The sequence below is a fragment of the Equus caballus genome, chromosome 18, assembly GCF_041296265.1.
Source record: "Equus caballus isolate H_3958 breed thoroughbred chromosome 18, TB-T2T, whole genome shotgun sequence".
NCBI classification, from domain to species: Eukaryota; Metazoa; Chordata; class Mammalia; order Perissodactyla; family Equidae; genus Equus; species Equus caballus.
The window spans coordinates 64,403,433-64,427,883 of NC_091701.1; the positions used below are offsets into that span (position 1 = coordinate 64,403,433).

Here is a 24,451-nt window from a genome sequence, read left to right on the forward strand (position 1 = left end):
TGGAATAGGCAATAATATAGATTTATACTTTTGCCCGAGGGCTTTGTTAACTCTCCTGCTCTCATTTGAACATCTTGTAGAACATTACATCAATTCACCACATCAGTGCCATTATGTTAATTAGGTCAGATAAGCAAGAAATGCTATCATGCTCCTTCGTAAAACACACGTGCTCCTGAGGATGGGAGATAAACCCAGAAAGATTCAGGGACTTCACTTTAGTAAAATTTTTAGGGTTCCTATGGACAGAGGCATGCCAGGATTTCTACTCCAAAATAAAAGCCAAATGATCCTATCTTGCATTTCCCACAACAAGAAGAGGAAGCTTAACACCCGGTTGGTGTCTGTGAGTTATGGAGCAGCATATTCCACTAATGCACACCTGGGAATACTGCTGTGGCCCATATGCTGGATGACGCTAAGGGCTGTCAGCTTTGGTGGGACCCAGAGCAGGAAAGAGCTCTGCCACAGGTCCAGACTGTGGTGTAAGCAGTTCTGCTGCTTGGGCCATACAACCTGGAAGACCCTATGGTATTAGAGGTATTGGTGATGGGTAAAGATGACCTGTGGACTGGATGGCAAGCCCAAGAGAGGGATGTCATGTGGGTTCCAGAGGTTTTGGAACAAGGCTATGAAATTTGCCTTTTGAAAAACAACACATGGCATGCCCTGGTAGAGTTGGAGTCTCTGACCGTGGGACATCAATTGATTGATCACGTATCCACAAATGCCCATCATGAGCTGGGATCTGTCAGATCCATCAGGTCATAAAGTTGCTTGGGCCCAGCAGCAGTCCATCATGATATGGAAGTGGTACATCCAGACAGCATGAGCAGTATCAGAAGGCAAGCTACACGAGCATAGAGCCCAGCCCTCCATGTTATCCAGCAATGTTGGATAATGTTAGACCAGTGTCGCTCCTTTGGCTAATACCTATGACCAGCTGACAGAGAAAAAAACCTGGGCTTGGTTTCTGGATGGGTTGGCTGGATATGCGAGTACAAATCGAAAATGCATGGCCAACTCCTCACTAGGAGTGGCCTTGAAAGACAGCAATGACAGAAAATTCTCCCAATGCGTGGAGCTTTGGGAAGTCCATATGTCCATCCACACCTAACCTGCTTGTCTGCAATCTTTCAATCCTTCTTCTAGGCCTCTGACCAGCCTGCCACGTCATTCACCACTGCTCAGGGGTCTGTATTACGTTCATTTCAGGCCATTTAGACTTCCTCATAAACAGGGTGACGTTTATTCTTAGAAATCAGACTCCTTTTGTGAAATTTATTTTGTCTAATAAATAACAAACCAAAGAACTATTTAACTTCCCCCCCTTTGTCGCCTAATCCACATCCCTGACTCTTGCTGGGGAAGCTTGTTCAGACAGTCACAAGAAACTGTTACTCTAGCAGTTGGTCTCTAGTCTCCTTTTGTAATCAGGGGTAGACTATTTTGTGTATATGCTACTACAATAATAAAACAAATAATAATTGCAGAATGATCATTAATGAGTTTGACTACTATAGGAATAGTGTCCATATTATATCTTTCTTTTAACTGAAAAATGAATTTTCCAGCATCATTATTTTTCTCTACTAGCACCCCAATTTCTTATTATTCTTTTATGGCTATTTCATATGTTTTGCTTTTTAAAGCATATTCTATCCTTTTTTGAAGGATTCTTTTAAAAAGAGAGTGCAATATCTATTAGAACATAAATAATATTTTATTAATTGGAAAGTTATTTTTCAGTTTCCTTCACCTTACCTTACCAAAAAAAAAAAAGGCTGATAAAACCCTGGATTGCTGACAAATATATTTGGCCCTCCATTTATACATCAGAAACAAGCCAAACTTTCCATTCATATTTTAAATGCAGCTCACGTTCTAATTAACTCTCAGTTACTGTGTTTGAAATACATTTTAGTAATTACTTTCTGTCTGTGATTAACCTCAACTTAATTAATTATTTCTTTAAATTCAAATGCTATTTTCAAAGAACTTTCTCTGCTTGACAGATTCAAGATTTGTTTCATAAAACTATGCATTCCATCACGATCATGACAAATATTATGTGAGGTTTTTTCCCTTGTTACAGATAATAAAAATCAATGAAATTATCAGTTTTTTAAAAAAATAAAATTTAAGTAGCTACTGACCCACAACATTTAAAAATAGACAAAATAAGAACCTAAGGGTTACACTTTTCAAATCAACATTTTGGAACAATGTTAGTTATTTTCAAAATAGAGCTAGTTCCAAAAAACAGATCCTTTAATATTGATTGTATCAAGAAATTTAGTAGTACTTCTAAGTTTCTTGAAAATAAAACAGTAAAACCGTTATTAACTTGGCATAGCTTATAGCATTATAAGTATTTTTTATTTCATTTAACATATAAGAAGACTTCTTTAAGGAAATAAAATAAAAAAGAAAACTACCATCTGGACTTATCTCTAAGTTTGTGGTGATTATTAGTGCAAGAAAATGCAAAAAACATCTAAGTACCTGGAAAGAATCCCTGCATGTTATATGCTACCAAGTGGAATGCTTGAAAACAGTGACTCAACACAAGGAAAACCTATTTTCTTAGTTTTAGCAAAAGTAATTATTTTAATTAGTGTAAAATCAGATATAAAAGTTCCAAAAATTATTTATAATTCAAAACATCCTGAACATTTTCATCAAGACACCTGATGCTCTAAGTTTTATAAGGAATGGGGTCATTTCCTTTAAGTGTCATTATTCAGAGACGAGTAGGGAAAATAACAACAGAGAATTTTCTATACATTTGTCACGAGTATGTAGTGTTTTTTATGTTCTACATAAAACATTCTTATGTTCCATATTCAAATATTTTCTGATGTTAATCAAAAATACATTTTTATAACTGAATTCCCTCCAGTATTAAAGATAGCTCAGTACTTTTTGTATTTAAAGGGTGAGATATAGGCCTTCTTGATAGATGACTACATTTTTGTCTAATTTTCCCCGTACAATTATTATACCTTTTAGACAAATTAGGTTTAGTTGTATCCCAGTTGGCAATATGATTTAAATCTTCTGGAAGGAAAGAATTTGATCTCGTGTTGTTCTCTCTTATTTTAGTACCAAGAGTTTTCTTTGGATTGTGCTTAATACGTTTACAGTCTTTGGTCATCTTCTGGCTTTGACGAGTGTGGTATTTTTCATTGATACATGGGATTTCCATTCCAGCGGGACATATAATATTCTTGTGAGCAATGGAAGGAAGAAATGTTTGAGATGATATTTTCCCAAAGGATCCAGACGGTAAATCTTGAAGATACCTGGGGAAATGCTGGCTAATTTTATATTCATAGACTAATTTTCTTGAATTTGAATCATCTAATTTGATAGAGAATAGATCATCAACTGTTATATTCTGATAGGTATCTGTCGGACTTTGAGGTGTATTTAACTTTTCAGAATTACATTCAGGTATGCCAGGTAAAATTCCAAGTCTATTTTGTTTTAAGACTAATCCAGTACCAGGAATAAAAAGTTCTGATTCTTGCTGCTTTGACAGATGAGTGATGTCTGTGTTTGAAACAGACTGATGTGCGTGTCCATTCACTGCTGTATTGTTCCAGATTAAAGGATTATATATAACTTGTCCATCAATGGGGCATGAATTGCACTTTCGGAATAACCAACTGTCAATACATTTCCTATGAAACTTAAAAAAAAAAGTTATGTTAATCAGAGATATAATTATCATGTTTATAATGTATATTGCCTATGTAAATTTTCCCCACTTTCATTATTGTGTTACTATTACAACTATTTAGCTAAATTGGAAGGTAATTATAATTTATCAAGTTTATTGGAAATATTTTGAAGAGATTCTCTTAAAAATACAATTGGTTATGGGCTGATCTCCATTTTCAACATTAAAATGGAAAGCTTTCCACAGATAATCATTTTTGTAATTTTGTTAAAAACTCACTACTTACTCAAGCCATTACTTTCACTGTTGCTTTCTAATGAATGAAAATTATTAAGTAATAAAAACAGTCATAACTAACTGGAGTTGAAAATGGATCTGTGATGGTAAGATACAAAAGAACAAACCACATTCTTGGGAAGAAAAACTTTCAGACATTTTAAGCAAGGGTGATTCTAAAGCTACAAATGTTTATTTACTGAAACAACTTTATCTCAGAAAATACACTACACAGTTTACCGTACAGGTTACCAACTATATAGAGATCAAGCAATGCTAGACTTTGATTCCAGTGAGTCTGTCACCAGCTATCTGCCCCGAGTTTCTTAAAGGAAGTTCCAACAACATTTAATTGTTCCTTAAAGTTGTTTTTCAGGGGGATGAACAGCCACCCACCGGCTTAAACTGGCTCAGACTGGCCCAAACCATACCACAGGAAGAACACCTGTGCCAAAGAATGAAAAAATGTACAAAAGTAACCTTTGCTTCATTATTGTACTAGACTCACTGACCCGAGAGGAGCTACAGCCTTATTAACACGATGTGTGATGTAGGTGGAAACGTATTTAAACTGCACATGCGCCAGTCCACGCCCACCTCTACATGGAATAACAAAATTTCCCTCTTGCATATTCATTCTCTACCCCAAATAAAAGGCATGAATTCTCCTTGTTCAGGGAGCCATAGCTCCGTGAAATTATTCCCTATGGTCTCCATTTTGTTTGCTGCATGATGTAAATAAAATTCTGCTTTGTATGACAACTATTCCTGGTGTAGGTTTTGATTTTACTTTACCAAGGAGAGGACTCACTTGGTGCTGTAACAAGTTCATTTGAAATACTAATTAACCATGTCAAATTAAGCATTTCTGTTCCATCCAAAGAATAAAAAAAATACATGAAGTTAGTATTCTATAAGCTTTTTTTTTTTTACTAATATCAAATGTAGATAAAAGAATCTAATTTAAAATGCCATTTTATCTTTCCTAGACAGTATACACAGAAACGAGTCCTAGTCAATAGGAAGCCATCCTTAGTGCGCAGAGCTGCCTTCGCAATAGTGTCTGCTGAAACTCTCCTATGGATACTGTTCAATTTGGACATCTCTGCACATAACACGACTAAAAGAGTAAAAGGAGAGACTTACATTGTCATTTCATTTGTGAAAACTGGCCCTACAGGGAAAGTCAAACTAAAAGGATATGACTTCTACCTTGTGAGTACATGGTAGCAATCTTGTATGTTGACCAAGACAAAATGCCTTCAAACAAAGCCGACACTGGAAACCTGGAGCAAGCAGCTTACTCTTCTTTGTAATCAGTATGAGAGGCAGTGACTTTACCACGTGTTTGGGTGTGTAAACCTGGCTGAATGAGAAGCAGCAGAGAGACACAGATGTTCACATGTGATTACAGATCGGGAAGTAATCAACAGCACAGGTAATAACCTCCATATAAATAATGCAAACGCATGCAATGTTTTCTTGAACTGAAGATAATAAATCTCATACATTGTAAAGTTAAAAAAAATCTATTGTATTGATCCTGAACAAGATGGACCCAACTTTAACATCAACTTCATAAAGAACAAAATTCAATTTAGTCACTTCAAATAAAAATACCCACCTGAAATTTTTTGATTTGCACTTTTCACATCAGTGAAATCAGAGAAGCATATACTCAAATTATTTCAGTCTGAGCAAATACTTAAGCTTGCGTTTAGAAAAATACAACCCAATTCACTCAGCCATCTGGTAGGAAGTTAGGTGCACGGTAAGCCACATGAAATATTCCAGGCTACTATGAAAATTGGTAGATCGTAATCTATGAGGAAACTCATTTTCCCTTGGGGTATAGACTTGCTACTTCAGTATTGTTGCACCATGTTAATATGAATCTAAAAGTACCAACCAACATAGCTAAGATCATATAATGTAAATTAACTGCTATTTGATGCATTAGCAACAGATAAAACAAATATTTAAAAACAAAATCTTGGTTAAAAGGTTAGATACATTTCTATATTATTCAAAAGTAATTCAGAACAAAGTTCAAATGTATTCTTCAGAAAAGTTTACACTTCTTATTACTCTGTAGTTATACTTCCACCATGCTACAGAAATTCCTTTTACCAAAGTCATCTATTTATCAAGTGAAAAAAAAGAAACTGTGTATTTTTATTATTATTTAAGGTTGTTAACCACTTTTTTTTGTGTGTGAGGAAGATTGGCCCTGAGCTAACATCTGTTGCCAATCTTTCTCTTTTTGCTTGAGGAAAACTGTTGCTGAACTAACATCTGTGCCCATCTTCCTCCAGTTTATGTGGGATGCCACCACAGCATGGTTTGACCAGCACTGCTAGGTCCACGCCCAGGATCCAAACCTGTGAACTCCAGGCTACCTAAGCAGAGCGCACAAACTTAACCACTACACCACGGGCTGGCCCCATGTTAACCACTTTCTTTATCTTGAAACTCTTTCATTTATTCTGCTTTCTCTGCCTAGAATGTCCTTCTACCCATAATATTCTCTTGCTTCCCCCAACAATATCTCCTAAATTCTTAGTTACACAATTTCTCATTCTAATAGGTTGAAGTGTGATACCTAGCCAGGGTCAGGGGAAATGGAGCTGGAGAGCCCTTGTATAGGCTCATTTTATACCCACAAGGCATTTTACGCTCCACAGGAACGGTGGTCTTGAGAGGGTGGAGTAACCTCAGGCTAAATATCTACTGGGTTGGATAGAAATATACATATAAATATATATATATATACACATAAGCAAAATTTCTTTGTGTTAATTCATTGAAATCATTTTTTTGATTATTTCAATTTTATCCCATCCTTTTAAATGATCTCTCTTTTGTATGTTTTATAGTGTACCTAATATGTTAATAATACATAGCATGTTTAATGTTCTTTAATGGATAAGGAGTATGACGCAAGGTCTGGAGGCCTGTCGACTAGTAAATAGCCCAGTGCTCTGAAATACAACCAACCCACTCAGCTCTCTTCCTCCAGGCAGGTGGAAGAGACGGGGAATGAGGCGGAGAAGACTTCCTTCCCCTAGAGGCCAATTACTTCAAAGCAAATATCAAATCCCGCTATATTTTTTCTTTATATAACTTATGTCAGTTTTAATTTTACATTTATTTAGATGATCATTTAATTACTGAGGAAACATCTATCTTCCTAATATCTAGTACAATCTCTGGTAGAATTAATAATAATAATAGACGTTATTTGAATATTTACTGTGTGTATTAATTCATTACATGCTCACAAAATTCCTATGAGGCTGGTTCTATAATTATCCCCATTTTAAAGATGAAAAATATTTGGTGGAGAGAACTGAAGTAATTAGGCCAAAAGTCACAATAGCCAACTTGCGGTTGAAATAGGACTGGATTCAGACAGCCGGACTCTAGAGCCTCGGGCTTCACTTGCACATTATAGTGTCATCTGGTGTATAATAAGTGCTCAATACATATTTATCGAATAAAGGAATGAATAAAACTTGTTCAAACTGAAAAATCATTTAAATATCCCCACTCATACAAGAAATGTAAACTTCAGTGAGAATCTTACCCTTGCTTTTCTTGAAAATGTGGCATCTTTTCTTCTATCTCATTTTTAACATCTCTATTTTTTACAATTTCATCTGATCTTCCTTCCAGTGACTTCCATCTTTGATTTCTCTTCTGTAATAGGTAAAAAGTAGATGTTACTTTGCAAATCATTGAAATTTTTATTTTGTAGATTAAAATTAGTAAGTTGAATATCAATAACATAATAATATGAATAATAAAGACATCATTTTTTAACAGACCTATTTTTTTTTACCACATTAAAGAATTTAGAAATTATTAGTGAGGCTAATATACTATTGCACAGCTACTATAACAACATTACTTTTTAAGGTAAAAATATTAATTGATAATGGGAACTGTAGATGTTTTACCTTTCGTAGTAAGTAGAAAGTTGCATTTTTCTTTAGCACCAGGAGATACTTACTTTTTAAGTGTATGGTTCAAAAGTTTGCATAGAATTCCATGAATTTCATTATTGTTGATGTAAGAAATTTTAAAACCACAAATGGTTGTTAAGGTTATGGTAAGTCAATTTGTAATGCCAAGATCTTTTTTAAAAATGAACTTTCAAGTTTGATGGCTGCAATTCCTATCTTTAGGATTTATGTATAATGTCATCAGATGTTTGTTATTGTGCTGGATTTTGTAAATTACCAATGTGAGAACTAGTTGCCTTGTAAGTCCCTATGAAGAGGAGCTTTCCTAAAAATATGGTCTTAGGTTTTTATTAAAAACAGGTCAGTTCTATTTCAAAGTGTCATCTATTCTTATTATCCTTAGATTTACTTTACTCAGATTTACAACAGGACAATGTAAATGCTATACGAAATCAAGATGGATACTGTACCTCACGAAATGTAAATGGGTGAGAAAGATGGTAGCAGCTATCAAAACATTCCTGGCATAAGTGATATTCTATACATTTGGTACACCTAAAGATGAAAAACACCAAAACATAGAAGAAAATCCAATTATTTTGATTTTTTTTGGTAAAAAAATTTAGCCAAAATTTCCTGGGAACTATGCAGATATGACAAGCCTACCTTAAATCTCAACCCGTATTTGTTTCCTATTGCTACTATAACAAATTACAACAATGTTAGCAGCTTAAACTTCACAAATTTATTATCTTAGAAATTTTGTAGGATGGATGTTTGACATGGGTCTCAACAGGCTAAAATCAAGGGGTCTGCGGGGTTGCATTTCTTTTTGGCGGCTCTGGAGATCTGTTTCCTTGCCCTTTCCATCTTGGAAAGGCTGTCCACATTCCTTAGCTTAGCTTGTGGCCCTTTCCTCCATCTTCAAAGCAAGCAGTGCAACATCTCTCTGTGCCTGTCTTCCATAGTCACATTTCCCTCTTACTCTCTTCCTTGCCTCCCTCTTCCACTTTTAAGAACCATTCTGATTATACTGGGCCCAGGCAATCTAGGATAATCTCTTTATTTCAAGGTCAGGTGATTAGCAATCTTAAATCCATCTCTGCAACCTTAATTCCCCTATGACAGATAACCTAACATACAGGTTCCCAGCATAAAAATGTGGATGTATTTGGGAGGGTATTATTTTCCCTATCACCCATCCCTTCCATGATGTCTTCCTGCAGTACTTTAGCCTTTGTTTACCTCCTTCTCTAAATTCCTATAGGATCTGCAGCCTATTAGATATTCTACCATTTGATTATCCAGTGTTTTCCAATTCTTTCATGAATGCTAGAGTTATACTTAGCAGAACACTTCTTAAAGACAGGAATTGTATTCTATTCTCTCTTTTCCCTCACAAAATGGAAAAAGCTATATGTATAAAAAGTTCTCAATTAAAACTATTGATAAATCTAAAAAAACTTCACTTTCCACAGAAGCTTATCTCAAACTTATATCATTTATAAAAATTTTGCCACAGCACAGAATTTTAATTTACTTGCATCAATATTCATTAAAAAATATTTTAAGCAGTAATCAAATAAACTTATATTCTTCCTCAAGTTATCAAAGATTTAGAAGATTTCCATGAGAAATTTCGGAAAATATGTTTTTCAGACATCTTAGCAGCAAGCACTAATTTATTCATTATTGCTATCTATACATACAGGGAAGATTCTTAATAATTAATATTAATTGGTCAGAGCTATGGTGCAGTTTATTTGATACATCAAAATATGCTGGGCTAGAAAAAGTTAACCATCTCTATATTTTAACATATATATCATATTTTTGAAATTAACTTCCCAAAAGATAAGTAGCTACATTGTGAAACTCGAATGAAGAAGGAACTGAAAAGCTTTCTAGTTTATCTTGTTTCCTACTCAATCTGTCCCTAAAACTTGTGGAAACAGTTTTGCACGCTGATAACTGAAATGTCAGCATTTGAAGGAATGGAAGGAGGGTGAAGTCACACACGTTGGAAATGCATTCTTGAATTTGTACAAGGAGATTGACAGAGAGGTGAATAATTGTGAGCCAAGATCACAGAGGAGAATTATTCTCAAAGGCGTGTGTAGAGCAGTGGGCAGGGAGCAGAACAGTGGAGATGCCCGTACTGAGGTGTACGAGGAAGAGCCATCCACGAGGACAGAAAGATCAGTCAGAAAGCTCAGAGTGACAGAGGAGTGCACTGTCATTAACAAAATACTTCAAAGCAAGATTTGAAATAGTTTACTAAAACCACAAAAGAACAATTTGAGGAATACACGACTGCGAGGACTGAGAATTTTACACTGTGGCTCTTCCATGTCCTTGCCCTCCACGGCTGCTCCTCTCAACCCCTTCTTTCACTCGTCACCTCAGCCCTTTGCTGTTCTTATCCATCCCTCTTGAAAAAATTTAAATTGCCTGAACAATGGCTGTCAATACTGAAGATCCAAATCTTTCCTTTTCCTAGAGCCCTCTTTAGCCAACATTCTTGAAACCAGCTGAACATTTTCTCCTAAACCTCTATGAAAATTCTGCCCTTCTCCCTCAAGTTAAATGCTCCTTTGCAGCCTTCTCTGGCCAGCCATTTTCCAATGAAAACTTTTGCTAATGGTGCTCTGGCTGATTTTCTTCTATGTGACACATAGAGAAAACAAAGGACTAAAACAGTTCAAAGGAGAAAGGTATCATTTGCTGTTGGGGTGACAAAAAAATTTTTATGGTCTTATCAGAGGGTTTAAAAAGATATATTAATTGGGTTCATCATAATGTTATTCCAAGAAGACTGAAAAGTAAAAATTTTCAAAAATTTTTTAAGATTGAAACAAAGTATTTTCTTCTTAAACATATAGTCAAACTCAAATTTTAATTAAGAAAGGAATTTTCTAAGCATAGGAATTAATAGATGTTCTATTGTGGCAATTGTGGGAAAGTTTGGAGATTACTCACAAAAGTAATGAAAATTGTTTTCTGTAATAAGTACAGACACACCTTGGGGATACCGCAGGTTCTGCTCTAGACCACTGCAATAAGCGAATATTGCAATAAATCAAGTCACACAATGTTTTTGTTTTCTCAGTTCATATGAAAGTTATGTTTATACCATACTGTAGTCTTTTAAGTGTTCAATAGCATTATATCTAAAACAACAATGAACATATCTTACTAAAATGTGACACAGAGACACGAAGTAAACAAATGTTGTTGGAAAAATGGCAGCGATAGATCTGCTCGATGCAGGGTTGCCATAGCCCTTCAATTTGTAAAAAACGCAGTATCTGCAAAGCTCAATAAAGTGAAGTGCAATAAAATGAGAAATACCTGCATCTTGTTGTTGTTTTTGTTGAGGTATAAGATACGAAAGAAAACAAAATGTACTCATTGCAATATGGAGTAGGGAGAATTTGATTAAATATTTAGTCAATCTAGTCAATATCCCTCTGGCTCAGTCCTAGGAGCTTCTGGCCATGATCTCATTGGTGGTTCAAAGAAAGTTACAGGAGTGAGAGGTCTAGCAGAGCTCTTAGCTTGGAAACTTATCTTGGCCAAAGCAACAAAGCCTATGTCCAGAGCTTCCAGGGTAGGATGCTACTTTAGACTCAATCTAGACTGGAGTGCATGGCCAATACTTTGGTGTAAGTGAAGAAAATATAACTGCAGTTCTTGAGGTACTGAGCTGACAGAGATCACCAGTCTGGAAATCCCAGTAAGCAGCCCTCACTTAAGGCAAACACACTACGCAGAGGAGGGAGAAGGCAGCCTAGAAGACTGGTGCTCTAACGCTCAAAGTTTCCTAAAGTTAAAAAAAAGGAATACGTGTTTATAATTTCACTGATGACACTTACTTGTAACATGTCCCCTCAATTGGAAATTGTTTACAGATATTACAGGGAATTCCAAGGTGTTTGTCCAGTCGTTCTTTCTCAGCTGCAGTTACAAGTTTGCTAGAGTTTTTGAATTCCTCTAAAATAAGTTTTAAGGGTGCAAACTCATGCCTACACAGAGGACATTTCAGCATGGAAGTGTTCGATATATCCTGATAATCAGCTAAGATCTTCATGCATTTTATATGAATACTATTGCCACAGCCAAACCTGTTAGAAATAAAATTTGTTTACCAATTTGTATACAGCAAAGTTATCCATCTATCTATATATTTATATTAATAACATTTTCTGTGCTACCATAAAAATAGATTCTGAACTGATTTTCCAAAATATAGCTTGATTATATACATAAGCACTATCTTATCTGTTTATCTTATCGGAACACAATAAATCTATCATCTTAAATTTAGTACATCAGAACTCCAAACAAATCCTCCAGTCCAATGAAATGGTGGTAAAATATTTTGCGTTATTAAATTATTTTTTATTTTAAAAGTGAGAATGAATACAGTCTTGACAAAACAAAAAACGGTAACAATAATAATTATTTTTTAAATAGAAGGCATCACAGAAAGCAGAGATGTCACCTCATTTTTCTAGAAATCACACAATATGTGGTAGTACTCAGTAAATATCTGAGAGAAATAATATTTGTGGAAATAGTTAATAATTTTAAAATATGCAATAGAAGCATAGCCATATAAAAAACTACAATGTGGATGAGAATTTGGGCAAATAATCAGGTGAAAAAAAGAATAAAAAAGCTTAGTAGCAAATGATTACCCAAATTTTCCAAGTCCAACTTTACAGTGCCTTGAAGAATAATATAAATATTACACTCTCAATAAACATTTGTCTATAAGTGAAATTTTGAACTATTTAAGTTTAAAGATAGAAGTTTGAAAAAGCAAAAAGAATTTTTATAATTTTAAGGTAAATTAATCTTTACTTTCAGAAAACTCTTTGTAACTCCTCGAAGTTATGGCATTTATTCACATCTATAAAACAAAAAAGTAAAAATTATCCCATTTTAATAACTTAAAGTGGAAAGGGGAATTAAGTGGCGTTGTTTTAATTTTCACCCTTTACAATGTAGCCCAGAAATATTTAGCGTAAGAACAGGACATCTCACAACATACACATTAGGAAATAAAAGAAGGCCAATTAAATATAATTGTTTAAACATATATTGTTTCTCTATCAACATATCTTATAACACAATCAATTACAAATTTATTAAATTAGAATTTTTTCATAAGTTTTTAGAATCTAAAGAAAAAAAACATGTCACCTGCAAAAGGTGACAGGGAGCTTTTTCTCCAAAAGTACTTCTTGACAAATAGAGCAGATATCATCTGAAGCAATTTCTTTCTGTTTAATGTACCCATCTTCTTCAATATGTGCATTTGTGTCATTCGTTCCTCGTTGAGGAGTTTGAACTCGGTGTATCCCCCGAAGCAGATCACTGATTTCTCCTTCCACCAGACCTAACTGCAACGCAGCTAGGGAAAAATCCCCAAGTACGAAAATTCAGTGGCAAATTGAAGATACAGAAATGTAACAACTTATGCTGAAAGTTAGAATTTTCTTTCAAAGATCAGAAAGACAGTTTTGGTTGAATTATTACACTGACTTTTACCACTTTTGTATTTCTTTCAGAGCCAAAAAGTCAGGGAAGAGTCATTTATAAAAAGAATGGAAATTTTCTCTTTTTTTTCTTGTTACTGAAAAGTCAGTGCAAACAGTGCATTAGAAGAGTTTTGGATTATTATATGATAGTGTTCATCCTTGGGTTGGTGTTATAATCATGTCTTACATTTTGATCTGTTCAACTTGTCCATAAACAAATATTTTATCAAGATACACGAGTATTAAAACAAATAGGTGCAAATACATCAAGGGGAAACAAGCATATTTGAGTAATTAGTGTAATTAATATTTGTTAGATAAGTAAATGAATGAACGGATAATGGGAGAGCAAGACTCAAATAATTGTGCCTATTTTCCTGTCTCAGTTTCACGTGTCTACAAGCGTCCTTCAGTGATTTGGTCAGTATTCCTCAGGACAATCTATTAGAAGCTATATCGTCTGTACCCTTGTATGTGCATTCTTTGAATGCTAAATTTTCTCCATCCTACTGTCCTTACAAGAAATTGTGTTCTAAGTACATATTGTTTTGATCAGGGCATCCTAAATTCTTTATTCCTTGCCCGTCCCCATGCTCCTTCTCCTTAACCTGCCGTAATTTAAATGCCAGGTGTTATTGGTCCCCCTGAGTTCTATTCACTTTATATATTCTTTAATGCATATAGGTTAAAGAATTATTTGCTAGATAATGAAAAGCTCCATTTTACTAGAAAGACTCCCAATTAAACACTGAAAATATCATAGATACATTTCAATACAGAAATCTCTGTTCCTTGTCTGAGGTGGGGTGGCAGGTGGGACGTGGGAGGGTATCATACTTTAATTGACCATTACTTTGGAGGATAAGGGCTATTTGTCACAGAGACACAGCAGCATATGCTCTCTAAAAAAAGGGGGAGGAAAATGAAGAACAAAAGATGTGCTTTTGGGAATAAAGATTTTTTAGGGCAGCAGAAATACTGAAACATAAAAGTTCATAAAAAGAGCTGGCCATAAACTGTTCCATGTGGTATAACATGAATTGGAAAATAAAAGGGAGAAACAAATTCTTCTGAAATTAATTTGGAAAAATGAACGCATGAGACTATGAAAGAATATTCTTTTATATGGAAGAACAAGGTAGCTAACCTTATCGGACATCACAATGTATTATAAAAAAACTATAAATAGTATATAAGAATTCACTAAGTACTAAATATTATGAAACAAAGATATAAAGAAGCACTATTCAATAACTGTTATTGAGATGACTGAGTGGCAATATGGAGAAAATTTAATTAATTGAAACCAAATACCAACATCCAATTTACACCAACACAACTACACATGGATGCTATAATGAGAAATAAAAATAAAATAGAAAACTAGCGGAAAAAACCTCCAAAGGGCTCTTTATCAATAGTATGGAAGAAAGATAGCTTTTAAAGAATTGAAACAATACATATGAAAGGAAAAGATAGTCAGCTTTAACAAGACACAAAAAATCCATATGTATAACAAAATTTAATAAAGCCATATAAAAGTGTATTACAATATTAGGAAAACATTTGCAAAGAGGGGTAATCACTATATTTAGGAAGAGTTTGTAGTTTTATCCCAATAAATAAATAGCCAAAGTATAATTCATACAAGAAGTACAAATAGGAAACAAGGCAGTAGGAGGTATTCAATTTCATTAACATCAAAGAAAAGTGAGTCAACATGAGAATGAGGCACAGACACAGAATAAAACACTAAATAAGTGATAATAAAGAAGTAGAATATTATGCTTTGTTTGCTTTATGTTATTTATTTTTGTATTTAAAAATGCAAAAGTATATTGTATTTTGTATTTAAAAAGTTATTTGAAAGCATTTTAGATCTTCTAAGGATATGTTAGATGTATAGGAGAATTTAAACTATTTTCTTATTTAATTTACTAGGAATGAATAGGTTATTATGAACTTTGCATCTGGCATTTTTTCCCGTTTTGTGTGACTTCATCTTTTTTAATAATATTATAGAAATATTATTAACATTACAAAATAGTTCTACGTATCTTTAATTATTTTCTTTGGGGACTTTATGCTGTTAATGTCTTTCATTACACGCTTCGGTAACGTGGTCAAATGGGTCTAAAACATAAATCGAAAAACTAACAGAACTAGCAGAACTTTGATATATTGCTGAAATTAGAAATCGTGAAGTATTTTAAAGACCAGTTTCACAGTACATATAGAGGGCAGACACAAAAATATTAATATTTTTACTTTAAAATCTAGTTAATGAGACTTTAGGCTAAAGAAATAATTGAAAGAATAAAAATCTTCAAGTACAAAAAGATAACAAGTAGTTAGAAATAAATGCTTAACAATGGAATAATGTTAAATAAATTATGATATACTATATTCAGTGAAATATGTTAGCCATTGATGACTTTAATTACAGAGATTACGTAGCATTGAAAATATTCATAAGGTAACAGTTGTGATAAAAGCAGAACATAGAATTCCCACAGACTGTTAGGCATACATAAAGTCAAAAAGGAAAATAGAAAATAAAAAAGTTGAGTATATCTTAGTGGTGGGAATTTAAAAAAAATTCCTTTAATGTGGTTTTAATTTTATTTGTAAATATTTAATTGAAAAAGGAACAGATGGCATTAACTAGACATTGTATTTAGAAGAAACCAGTAGGTAATAAATCTAGGTTTTGCTGGGAAACTTTTGTTGGGCGATGGGAAAAAGAATGTTCAGTGTCCAAAAACTGATATCTTTATATAAAATTCCTGCGTGATCATGATTACAGGTCTTCAAAAATAAAAGAGTTCGGGTTTCTGATATATAACACCAGGGTGCAAATAATTGTTTCCAGATTTGTTTTAGAAAAGAATCTACGAATGACGTTTAAAACACTCCTCCTTCATTACTAGTAATCATCTCCTCCACACTTATGTACATATTTTACATAGTCCTAATAAATAATTGTTTATAGCATTCTTTGAATTATTTTAATTTTCATGTACTTTTGTTCTAGCTTTCATTTAAGTGATAAATTTCAAGGTCACTAAGACTTCTTTTTTCTTTGAATATTTGTGCATATCGAATTTCCTCAATGTTGACTAACTAAAAGTTTTAAATACAGGAGATATGGAAAATCTTTATTTTAGTAGGAAGTATGAATTTTCAAAATTCATGGTTTTCATTTTCAGAAGACATGGCTTCTGCCTTTAAGAAGTACACAGGATAAAACAATATAAAGTATTAGGGTGATCCATATGAAATTGTTGTTTTGGTGGATGAAAAAAATCCAAATATTAGCAATTCATATGATTCAATTTATAAAAAGCACCTAGTCAATATGCAGTACAGTAAATATTGTTGAATTTAACTGAGTAGAGCTGCACTGTCCAATATGATAGCCATTAGTCACACGTGGCTACTGAGCACTTGAAATATGGCCAACGTGAGTGAGAAACTGAGTTTTACATTTTGTTTCATTTAAATTGAAATTGAAAACTGATAATCTGTAGTTATTGGAACATTTATAAGTATGTTGAAATTGAAAACTGATAATCTGTAGTTACTGGAACATTTATAAGTATGTTTGTAACAATTTGGGTACTATGTGAACTATTTTTCAACTGAAAATTTTATGAAGTTTAAATGAAGATCAAGAATTTCCAATGAAAATATAGTGTCTGAGTTGAGATATACTGTTAAGTGTAAAACAGACACTAGATTTTGAAGACAATTAAAAAACACAAAATATCTCATAATTTTCACATTATCTGTTGACATGATAACATTTTGATGTATTGGGTTAAATTAAAATATATTATTAAAATTAATTTCCCCTGTTTCTTTTTACTTTTTATAATATGGCTACTAGAAAATTACATATGTGGCTCACATATTTCTAACGGACAGCCCCAGCATAAAAGCTTTTGAAAATGATACGGAAAATAGTGTACAGAACAACTAAGATTTTGGAAAGGATGTAAACATTTAAATTCAGGTGGGTAAAATGGAGAAACAGAGAAGAAAACAACATGTATGAAATCATACAACCTAATCGTTGTGTATGAAGGGATTAACAGAGAGCACAAAGTAGAGAGAAGTGACCTTTCAGAAAGAATCTTTTGTCTACAGTGTGAAGGAGGGAGCAACAAAGTGCAGGCACTGAGAATAAGGAGGCTGCAAAGAAGAGTACTAAGGGCTGATGAAGTTTGAACAAAGGTGAGAATGAGGATGGAGAGATGAGGATACTGGTGAGAAGTAAGTAGGATGTCATACAAACAGACTTTGTGGAATGAGCAGATATATGAGAGAAGAAGAAGGGGGTGGGAATCAAGGAGAATCCTAAGGTTTCTAGTTTTGGAGACTAAAGAAAAAAGAAAGCCAATATGTGAGGTAGGGAATATAAGAGTGGAGCACATATGGGTGAAATTTGGTATTTAAAATGCCTGCGGGACCTTCAAAATTAGCTGCCCAGAAGGCAGATGGAAATACCGGTCTGCTAAGACATGGAAATCACTGGCATAGAGGTAACAGCTGGAGACACAGAAAATGGGAGACATTTCTCAGGGAACGTGTAGAGTGAGAGAAGAACACAAAAGAAAAATCCCTACGAAACTAATATTATTATCTAGTATAACTTTTAAATGCCTATTGTGATTATACTTATTTAATAGTTGGGGGGAAATGAACTTGCCTAAATAGAGCCAATACTCTGAAAAAAATTAAAAACTGATTATTATTTTAATTCTTTATGAATATTATGGACATTTATTAATAAATTTAAAAGTGCCACGGCAGTTCTTAGATAGGTCTAGGGCTTATTTAGGTCAAATGACTCCTTGATGGCAGGGAACACTTCCCTAATGATGTTTCTTTATTATAAAATGTACAAATCCAAATGGCCTGTAATAAAATTATTTTCCTTTCTTTTTTATTTTTGAGGACGCTAGAATTTAAAGTTACACAACTATATGCCTGACTCTAAACTCAAGTTAAGTACTGACATAAAAACTATTTTACTCTAAAAAATATATTTTTTCTTGCATAAAAATGTCAGTCAGTAAACACTTTTGAATGAAATTATTGTGTCATGTCAACTTCTATTTCTGGGATTTAAAAAGTTACGTCTGTGATTTTTCTCAGAATTAAAATAATTTTAGATACAGAAACTACTGTGAGTCTTTGCTTAGGACACATGAGAGAGATTTTTTCTACTGAATAACTGGCCGTTGTTTCACTCCTTTTTTTATTAAGTTCTTTTAAATTTGAAAATGATACATAAATTTACATTTTTTATTAATAAAGAAAAATGTTCCATCTGTCTTAAGTGTAACAAATGGGGATATAGAGAGTTGTCAGATTGTCTAGAAAAATGTCTAAATTTAGAATATGTGTATAAAGAAAAGATTAAATTTCCTAACTTCAAATTAGTAAAAATACAACTTACATTCATGATTCCTTGGAAGCTTGAATTTTTTCAACAAGATCCTAAAATTCACAAGTAGAAAAATAAAACATTTACTTCTGACATAATCTCAAAAGATATTATTTCGTTTTAATTTCAGAATAGGAATAACATTATAGAATTTATATTGCTGAAAGTATTATGAATAAACTTAAAACTTCATTAGTTTTCTGTTATAACAGTCGTTAAATTCATCTTTTAAAATAAGCATACGTGAGAAAAGTATACTAAATGGAAACAAAAGATATTTGCAGTAAAGAGATTTGCCAGAGTGAGTCCATGAATTCTTTTTATGACACAGTCATTCACAGAGAGAGGCTAGTGAGGGCATTCAGGTATTCATAGCACTTCCTTTAAACTTCCCTGGAAGTTTTGGAAATGGAACAATTTTCTGGGTAGAGTACCAAATGACTTTCTACATAGACCACTTTAATGCATACAGAAAAAATATTTTAAAATATCACCAATTAAGATGAAATATGGCTTCCTTTTAAAGTGGAAAATATATATTAAATTCTTACTTAAACATATTAAATATACTTTAGTATATTAAATACTTGGAGTATATTTCCATTCAGTTTATGGTTTAATATACTGTAAAAAATGAGTTACATTACATAAAAATTAAAACAGAATGCCCTTGCCCTGAGGAAACTAGTATAAAATAAAAATAGAAAAAAACCTATTTTAAGTATAACAAAACCAAATTGCAAGTTTTAAAGGACTATGTTTTATATCTTTATGCTAACTAGAGCTAATAACATATGTTAGTAGATGCTCAATAAAAACTGATCAAAGCAAAACAAAACACTTGGTAAATAAAAGCATTAGAAATAGCTACATAACCGTTTTTTTGCCAAAAAGAAAAGCATTAGAAATATGAGATACACACTCTTTTCTCAATTTCTTGTTTAACTTTTTCCCCCTCAAATATCAATTACAAGTTTTCTATAATAATAGAATTAATGATTTATTGGTATAACTTTAGGTAAACAAAATGAGTTGATTTGGCTTTAAATGGAAAGAATTTGTTTTTCATTTCTAGGACTCTTCTACAAATAGGTCCTGACACTAGAAGAAAAATTTCAGATTTGACAGAAGTAATCTTCAGTAGAGTGCTACTCATATCTTGAAAGATTCATAGTCAAATGTTTATTTTAGAAAATAAATTAAACAAACATCATAATGAGCCACATAATTTTCATCAGTGATGTGAATCAGGGAGTTTTTTTCTGTTTTGTAGTTAGATTTCACATTTGTACCTAATGAGAGTCTAAAAGTTGATTTTTTTCTTATTAAAAACATTAACATTGCAAACATACAGAGGTGGTAGTATGTTTCTCAACTTAAACCTTACTCAATTTCAGAATGAAATAAAATATCCACAAGTATATTGATAAACTATGACCATTTGACCTTTATACTCTCCCAACATCAAATTTCTTTAATCTTGCAGTACTCAAACCATGAAAAAGGCAAAACATCGTATATACCAAGATGTTCCTTTGTGGAAGATCTTCATTACAAAGTTACTCACCAGCATATATGCTTACAAAGCTCCCCTCCTTTCAGAAACGTGGAGCAGTTACAAATATGAGGATTTCCTAGAAAAACCTTTAAGGGAAAAATGTATTGTTAAAAAAAACCAAAACACTCCAGTTAATTTTTAGAGCTAGAGTAAACCTAAGTTAATAGATAACAGGATTAAAAGAGATTTCAAGAGAGAATTCAATTCAGTTTAGGTGACTCCAAAATGTTGAATAGTCTACTGGGACATCTAAAGTCTTGACACGAGCCTCTAGGCTGGTTTTTCACTTCCATATTCTTTGCCTCGGTCAACAACTTGCATTATCAATTAAGACTTTTTCAGTGACCTGCACTCAGGTGGGTGAAAAGAAATCTAATTTTAAAAGTTAGAAAAAAAAATCTCTAAATTTCTTACTGAAAGGAAATGCTATCTTGCAATGGCCATCAAAACCTTTTGTAAGAGCTCATCTTGGACTTCTGTTTGTTTTGTACTATTGTACTTTGTACTTTTGTTTGACTTTAATTTTATTCAGGAAAACTAATTTTATTCACCAAGACTATATTGACTAAACAATTTATTAAATACAATATTTTGTAAGCAACAAAATAAAAGAAGGATGCCTTAAATAAGCACCGGCTAGTAATCTGTATTCAGTACCTAAAATGCATGACACTAAATTAAAATTTTCCAAGTTAACCCCTGGGAGGTGGTGCAGAAGCTGATTTTTGAGCGGTGAGTGGGATATACGAATATGAAATATCTGCGGTCTTTCAGTAAAATTAAAAAGAATTTTTATTCATTAAGACCTTTCCAAGGCATCGGCATTTAAACAATACTTTGAAGGGCTCTTGTTATAGCTTGAGAGTTACTAAAGAGTAAAGAAAAACCGATTTATCTTATTTAGCAAATATTTACGATACGTAAACAGATTGAAGGATTTTCATTTCGTTTGCGTTACAGGGCTAGTGACTGCTAACAACTGATCCAAGAACGCCAGTAATGCAAACCATATATTCATATAGAACGTCTCCGTTTCTCAAGCCTAAAGATTAAGGGTCATCATCGTCCAAGAGCTGGATTCAATTTGGACTCCTAACTTTCAATAATGAAACTTTTCTAACAAATTCGAGTTCCCTGTAACTTGCATAGCTTTGGAGTCTGGAACACTGGCAGGTGGGGTGCGGCAGCGAGCGGCTGCAGGGATTGCGGGGGGCCTGATACAAGGGCGGCCCCGGGGGCCCGGCGGCCGGGCGGGAGCGAGGCCAGGAGGGGGCGGTGGTTACTCGGAAATCCCTGGGTTCCGGCTCCTCCTCCCTCAGCAGGAAGCCGGTGGGGCCCATCTCTCGTAGGAGGTAGATGCTGCTGCTCAGCGCCTGCTCTTGTTGCCAGCTGACGCGGTCGCTCAAGTGCCTTCGCCTTTCAGAGGCCTTAGAGCCCCGGCGAAGCATCCTGCCTGGGCTGCGGGCGAAGGCTGCCGCCGGCCGACGCTCCCCGAGGCGCTAGCCGGTCTCCGTGACGACCGCGCGCTCGCCGGTTGCCTTGGTGACGGTGGTTGAGATCCGCGGGTCCCAGCGTGCCTTGCGCAGAGCTCCGGCTGGCTGGCGGCGAAGGTGCGGGCGGGTGTGGATTCCACAGCTCGCGGCCGCCTCCATTCCTTCCGGAAGCGATGCTCTTCTCTGAGGAGTTTTTCTGATAACCGGCTGGCTGATTGAAAAGCTGGCGGCCTAAAGCGGAGCTGTCAACTCTCTCGCGTTCCTTCAGCGGCATCCTCGCAGGCAGGGCTCATGAAATCTGTGTTAGGACAGTCTCGCAGCCAAGTTTCTGTGTGGGCCCTGGATGCTAAAGTTATCCTGTGATGATTCATCATCTTTATCGGAAAGCCCAGAGTGATGTTTACTTTCAGCAGTATTCCACAAACATTTCCCGATTGGCCACTACGTGCATAATCCGAGCGAGCTGCTGGGGAAGAGCAAAGATGTAGAAGACAGGAGGTCTAACCCTAGGAAGCTAGATCCTTAAATCGGGGGGGGTGTGTGTGTGTGGTCTTAAAGCGAAGAGATCATCTCTAAATTGCATGTTGGGTAGGGCCCATTAACTGTGCCCTCTAGTTTAACAGACCCCTGTTCTAAGGAATAAGATTTCCAAGGTCTGCAGTGTTGACCCAATACTTCAAATTGCCTGTGAGCTTTGTTACCAGGTTCTAGGGGAGAGCTGTAACAAGTTAAGATATGACTCAAGTAAAGAAGCCCTATTACTGGAATCTCTTCAGGAAGTTGAAATCAGGAAAGAGCCACTTGATAGCCCAGTGACATAAACAGAGATGGAGGATATATATACCGTTTTATCATGGGAGGAAGCCGCAACTAGGTTATGTCAAGAACAGGAGAGGAGAAAATGGCAAAGGCCACAGTATGAAAGATGATGGAAGTGGCAGCTTTCACATGTGAGATATTTGGATAAACACCGTCTGGTCCTAGGTCTAAGGTTCTAACTTACTAAATTTCATTTCTAGTCTCCTATTCTAATAACTAATATACATACTACTATACTCCCAACTTTATCATCAATTTAATGGTGTCAGATGTTAAAACATTGTACATTAGGAAAAAACCTCATACTGAAACCAAAAGAGATTATAAATTGAATTCTCTTAGTTTATTAATACTTATAATTAAAAAACCCAAAATAAATTAATGACAATCTACACTTTCTATTTAACAAGTGAGTTGGGTTTCAGAGTGAAGGCACTTTAGTCAAACACCATTCCCTCTCTTTCTCTCTCTCCACATATATATATACACGTAATATATATCTCCATATATATTATATATGCATTATGTATATATAATTATTTAAACATTACCTGAAGAGAACTTTAAAAAAAAACAATAGTGAATAATTAAAACTGTTGTGTTTTATTTATTATAATTAGATAATGATACTTGCTCTGTGTGTGATAACACCATTTTCATAAGGGTCACATGTTTAAGACACAATATTCATTATGTGAACTGAATATAGGTTCATAAATTCCATTTTGGGGGATGATAAAAGTAACATTATTCATGCTTTCATGGAAATTAAAAAGAGAAAGCACAGATTGCTAAACAGAACTTTAGTCTAGCTGAAAGACATTTGTTTTTGTATCTGTCAATTAAGACTTTAAAAACATTTTTATAGCCAGGTGACTATCCCATATGTTTGCCTCATCTCTTAAGAGTTTGTGACAGGGGTAATATTTTACAAATATTAAATCAGGGAATTAGATTTCTCCCTTAAATTCACAGCGTTCCCCTCCAAGTTACGTTTTGAAGCATGCTGCCCCAGGGAAGAGGGAAGTGCTTAGAGCTAGAAATAAGTCATTGATAAGCTTTGAATTTCATGAGTTAAGTTTTAGCATCTTTAACAATACAATTTGGTCATGTAAAATAGGAATTCATAAATTACTATAGCTCCAGATTAAGATATAAAAAGCTGGGCCTAGACCTTGGAATTGTATGGAAGAGAATGGCCTAGGGGTGGGGGTCATGGGGAGAAGAGTAACAGAAGTCAGTGGAAGAAGTCAGCTGCCAATCTCAACCTGGGTGTGTGTGTGTTGGGGTGAGGGTGGGAGTAGGTGGAGGGATGGATTGAAACATTGAGATGGGTTTGGAAAGACTGAGAACACCTGGAACATGTGTGTGTGGGCAGTATGCTTACTTCTGGAATAGTGTTAGGGAGGTGCAGGCTCCCAGGAAGCCTAACACAGGATGAGCAGTATGCAGAGACACCAGTGGAAGACAGGTAAATGAAATGGATGTAATGCCTTGGCTCTCAAGGATTAAAGACATGCAGTGCATATAAGAGTTTGTGTTTACCTCTAGAGAATGAACACAAAAGAAAGGCAGAATACTAGTTAGGGTCTGACAGAGAGGATGCAGAACTCGACGATTTCAAGACTGGAAGCAAATAGAACCAAGGACTCCAGGG

At 34.5% G+C, this 24,451-nt stretch overlaps 1 protein-coding gene across 2 annotated transcripts in view; it reads right to left on the reverse strand.

Moving 5' to 3' along the window:
• Positions 1-22,334, reverse strand: part of ZSWIM2 (zinc finger SWIM-type containing 2) — a 59,662-nt gene extending 37,328 nt beyond the window's left edge. The window contains exons 1-9 of one of the 2 annotated variants that reach the window (XM_070242041.1): positions 21,766-22,334; positions 20,492-20,568; positions 18,937-18,977; positions 13,135-13,345; positions 11,802-12,050; positions 8,397-8,481; positions 7,548-7,660; positions 5,174-5,327; positions 3,006-3,694 (exon numbers count right to left, since the gene is read on the reverse strand). In XM_070242041.1, the coding sequence (XP_070098142.1) occupies positions 3,006-3,694; positions 5,174-5,327; positions 7,548-7,660; positions 8,397-8,481; positions 11,802-12,050; positions 13,135-13,345; positions 18,937-18,977; positions 20,492-20,568; positions 21,766-21,930 (1,784 nt within the window). In that variant the 5' untranslated portion in view covers positions 21,931-22,334. Of the gene's footprint in view, positions 1-2,581; positions 3,695-5,173; positions 5,328-7,547; positions 7,661-8,396; positions 8,482-11,801; positions 12,051-13,134; positions 13,346-18,936; positions 18,978-20,491; positions 20,569-21,765 lie in introns of those variants that run through there. The other variant, XM_023622171.2, reaches the window with a different exon arrangement.
• Positions 22,335-24,451: the final 2,117 nt, after the last annotated feature.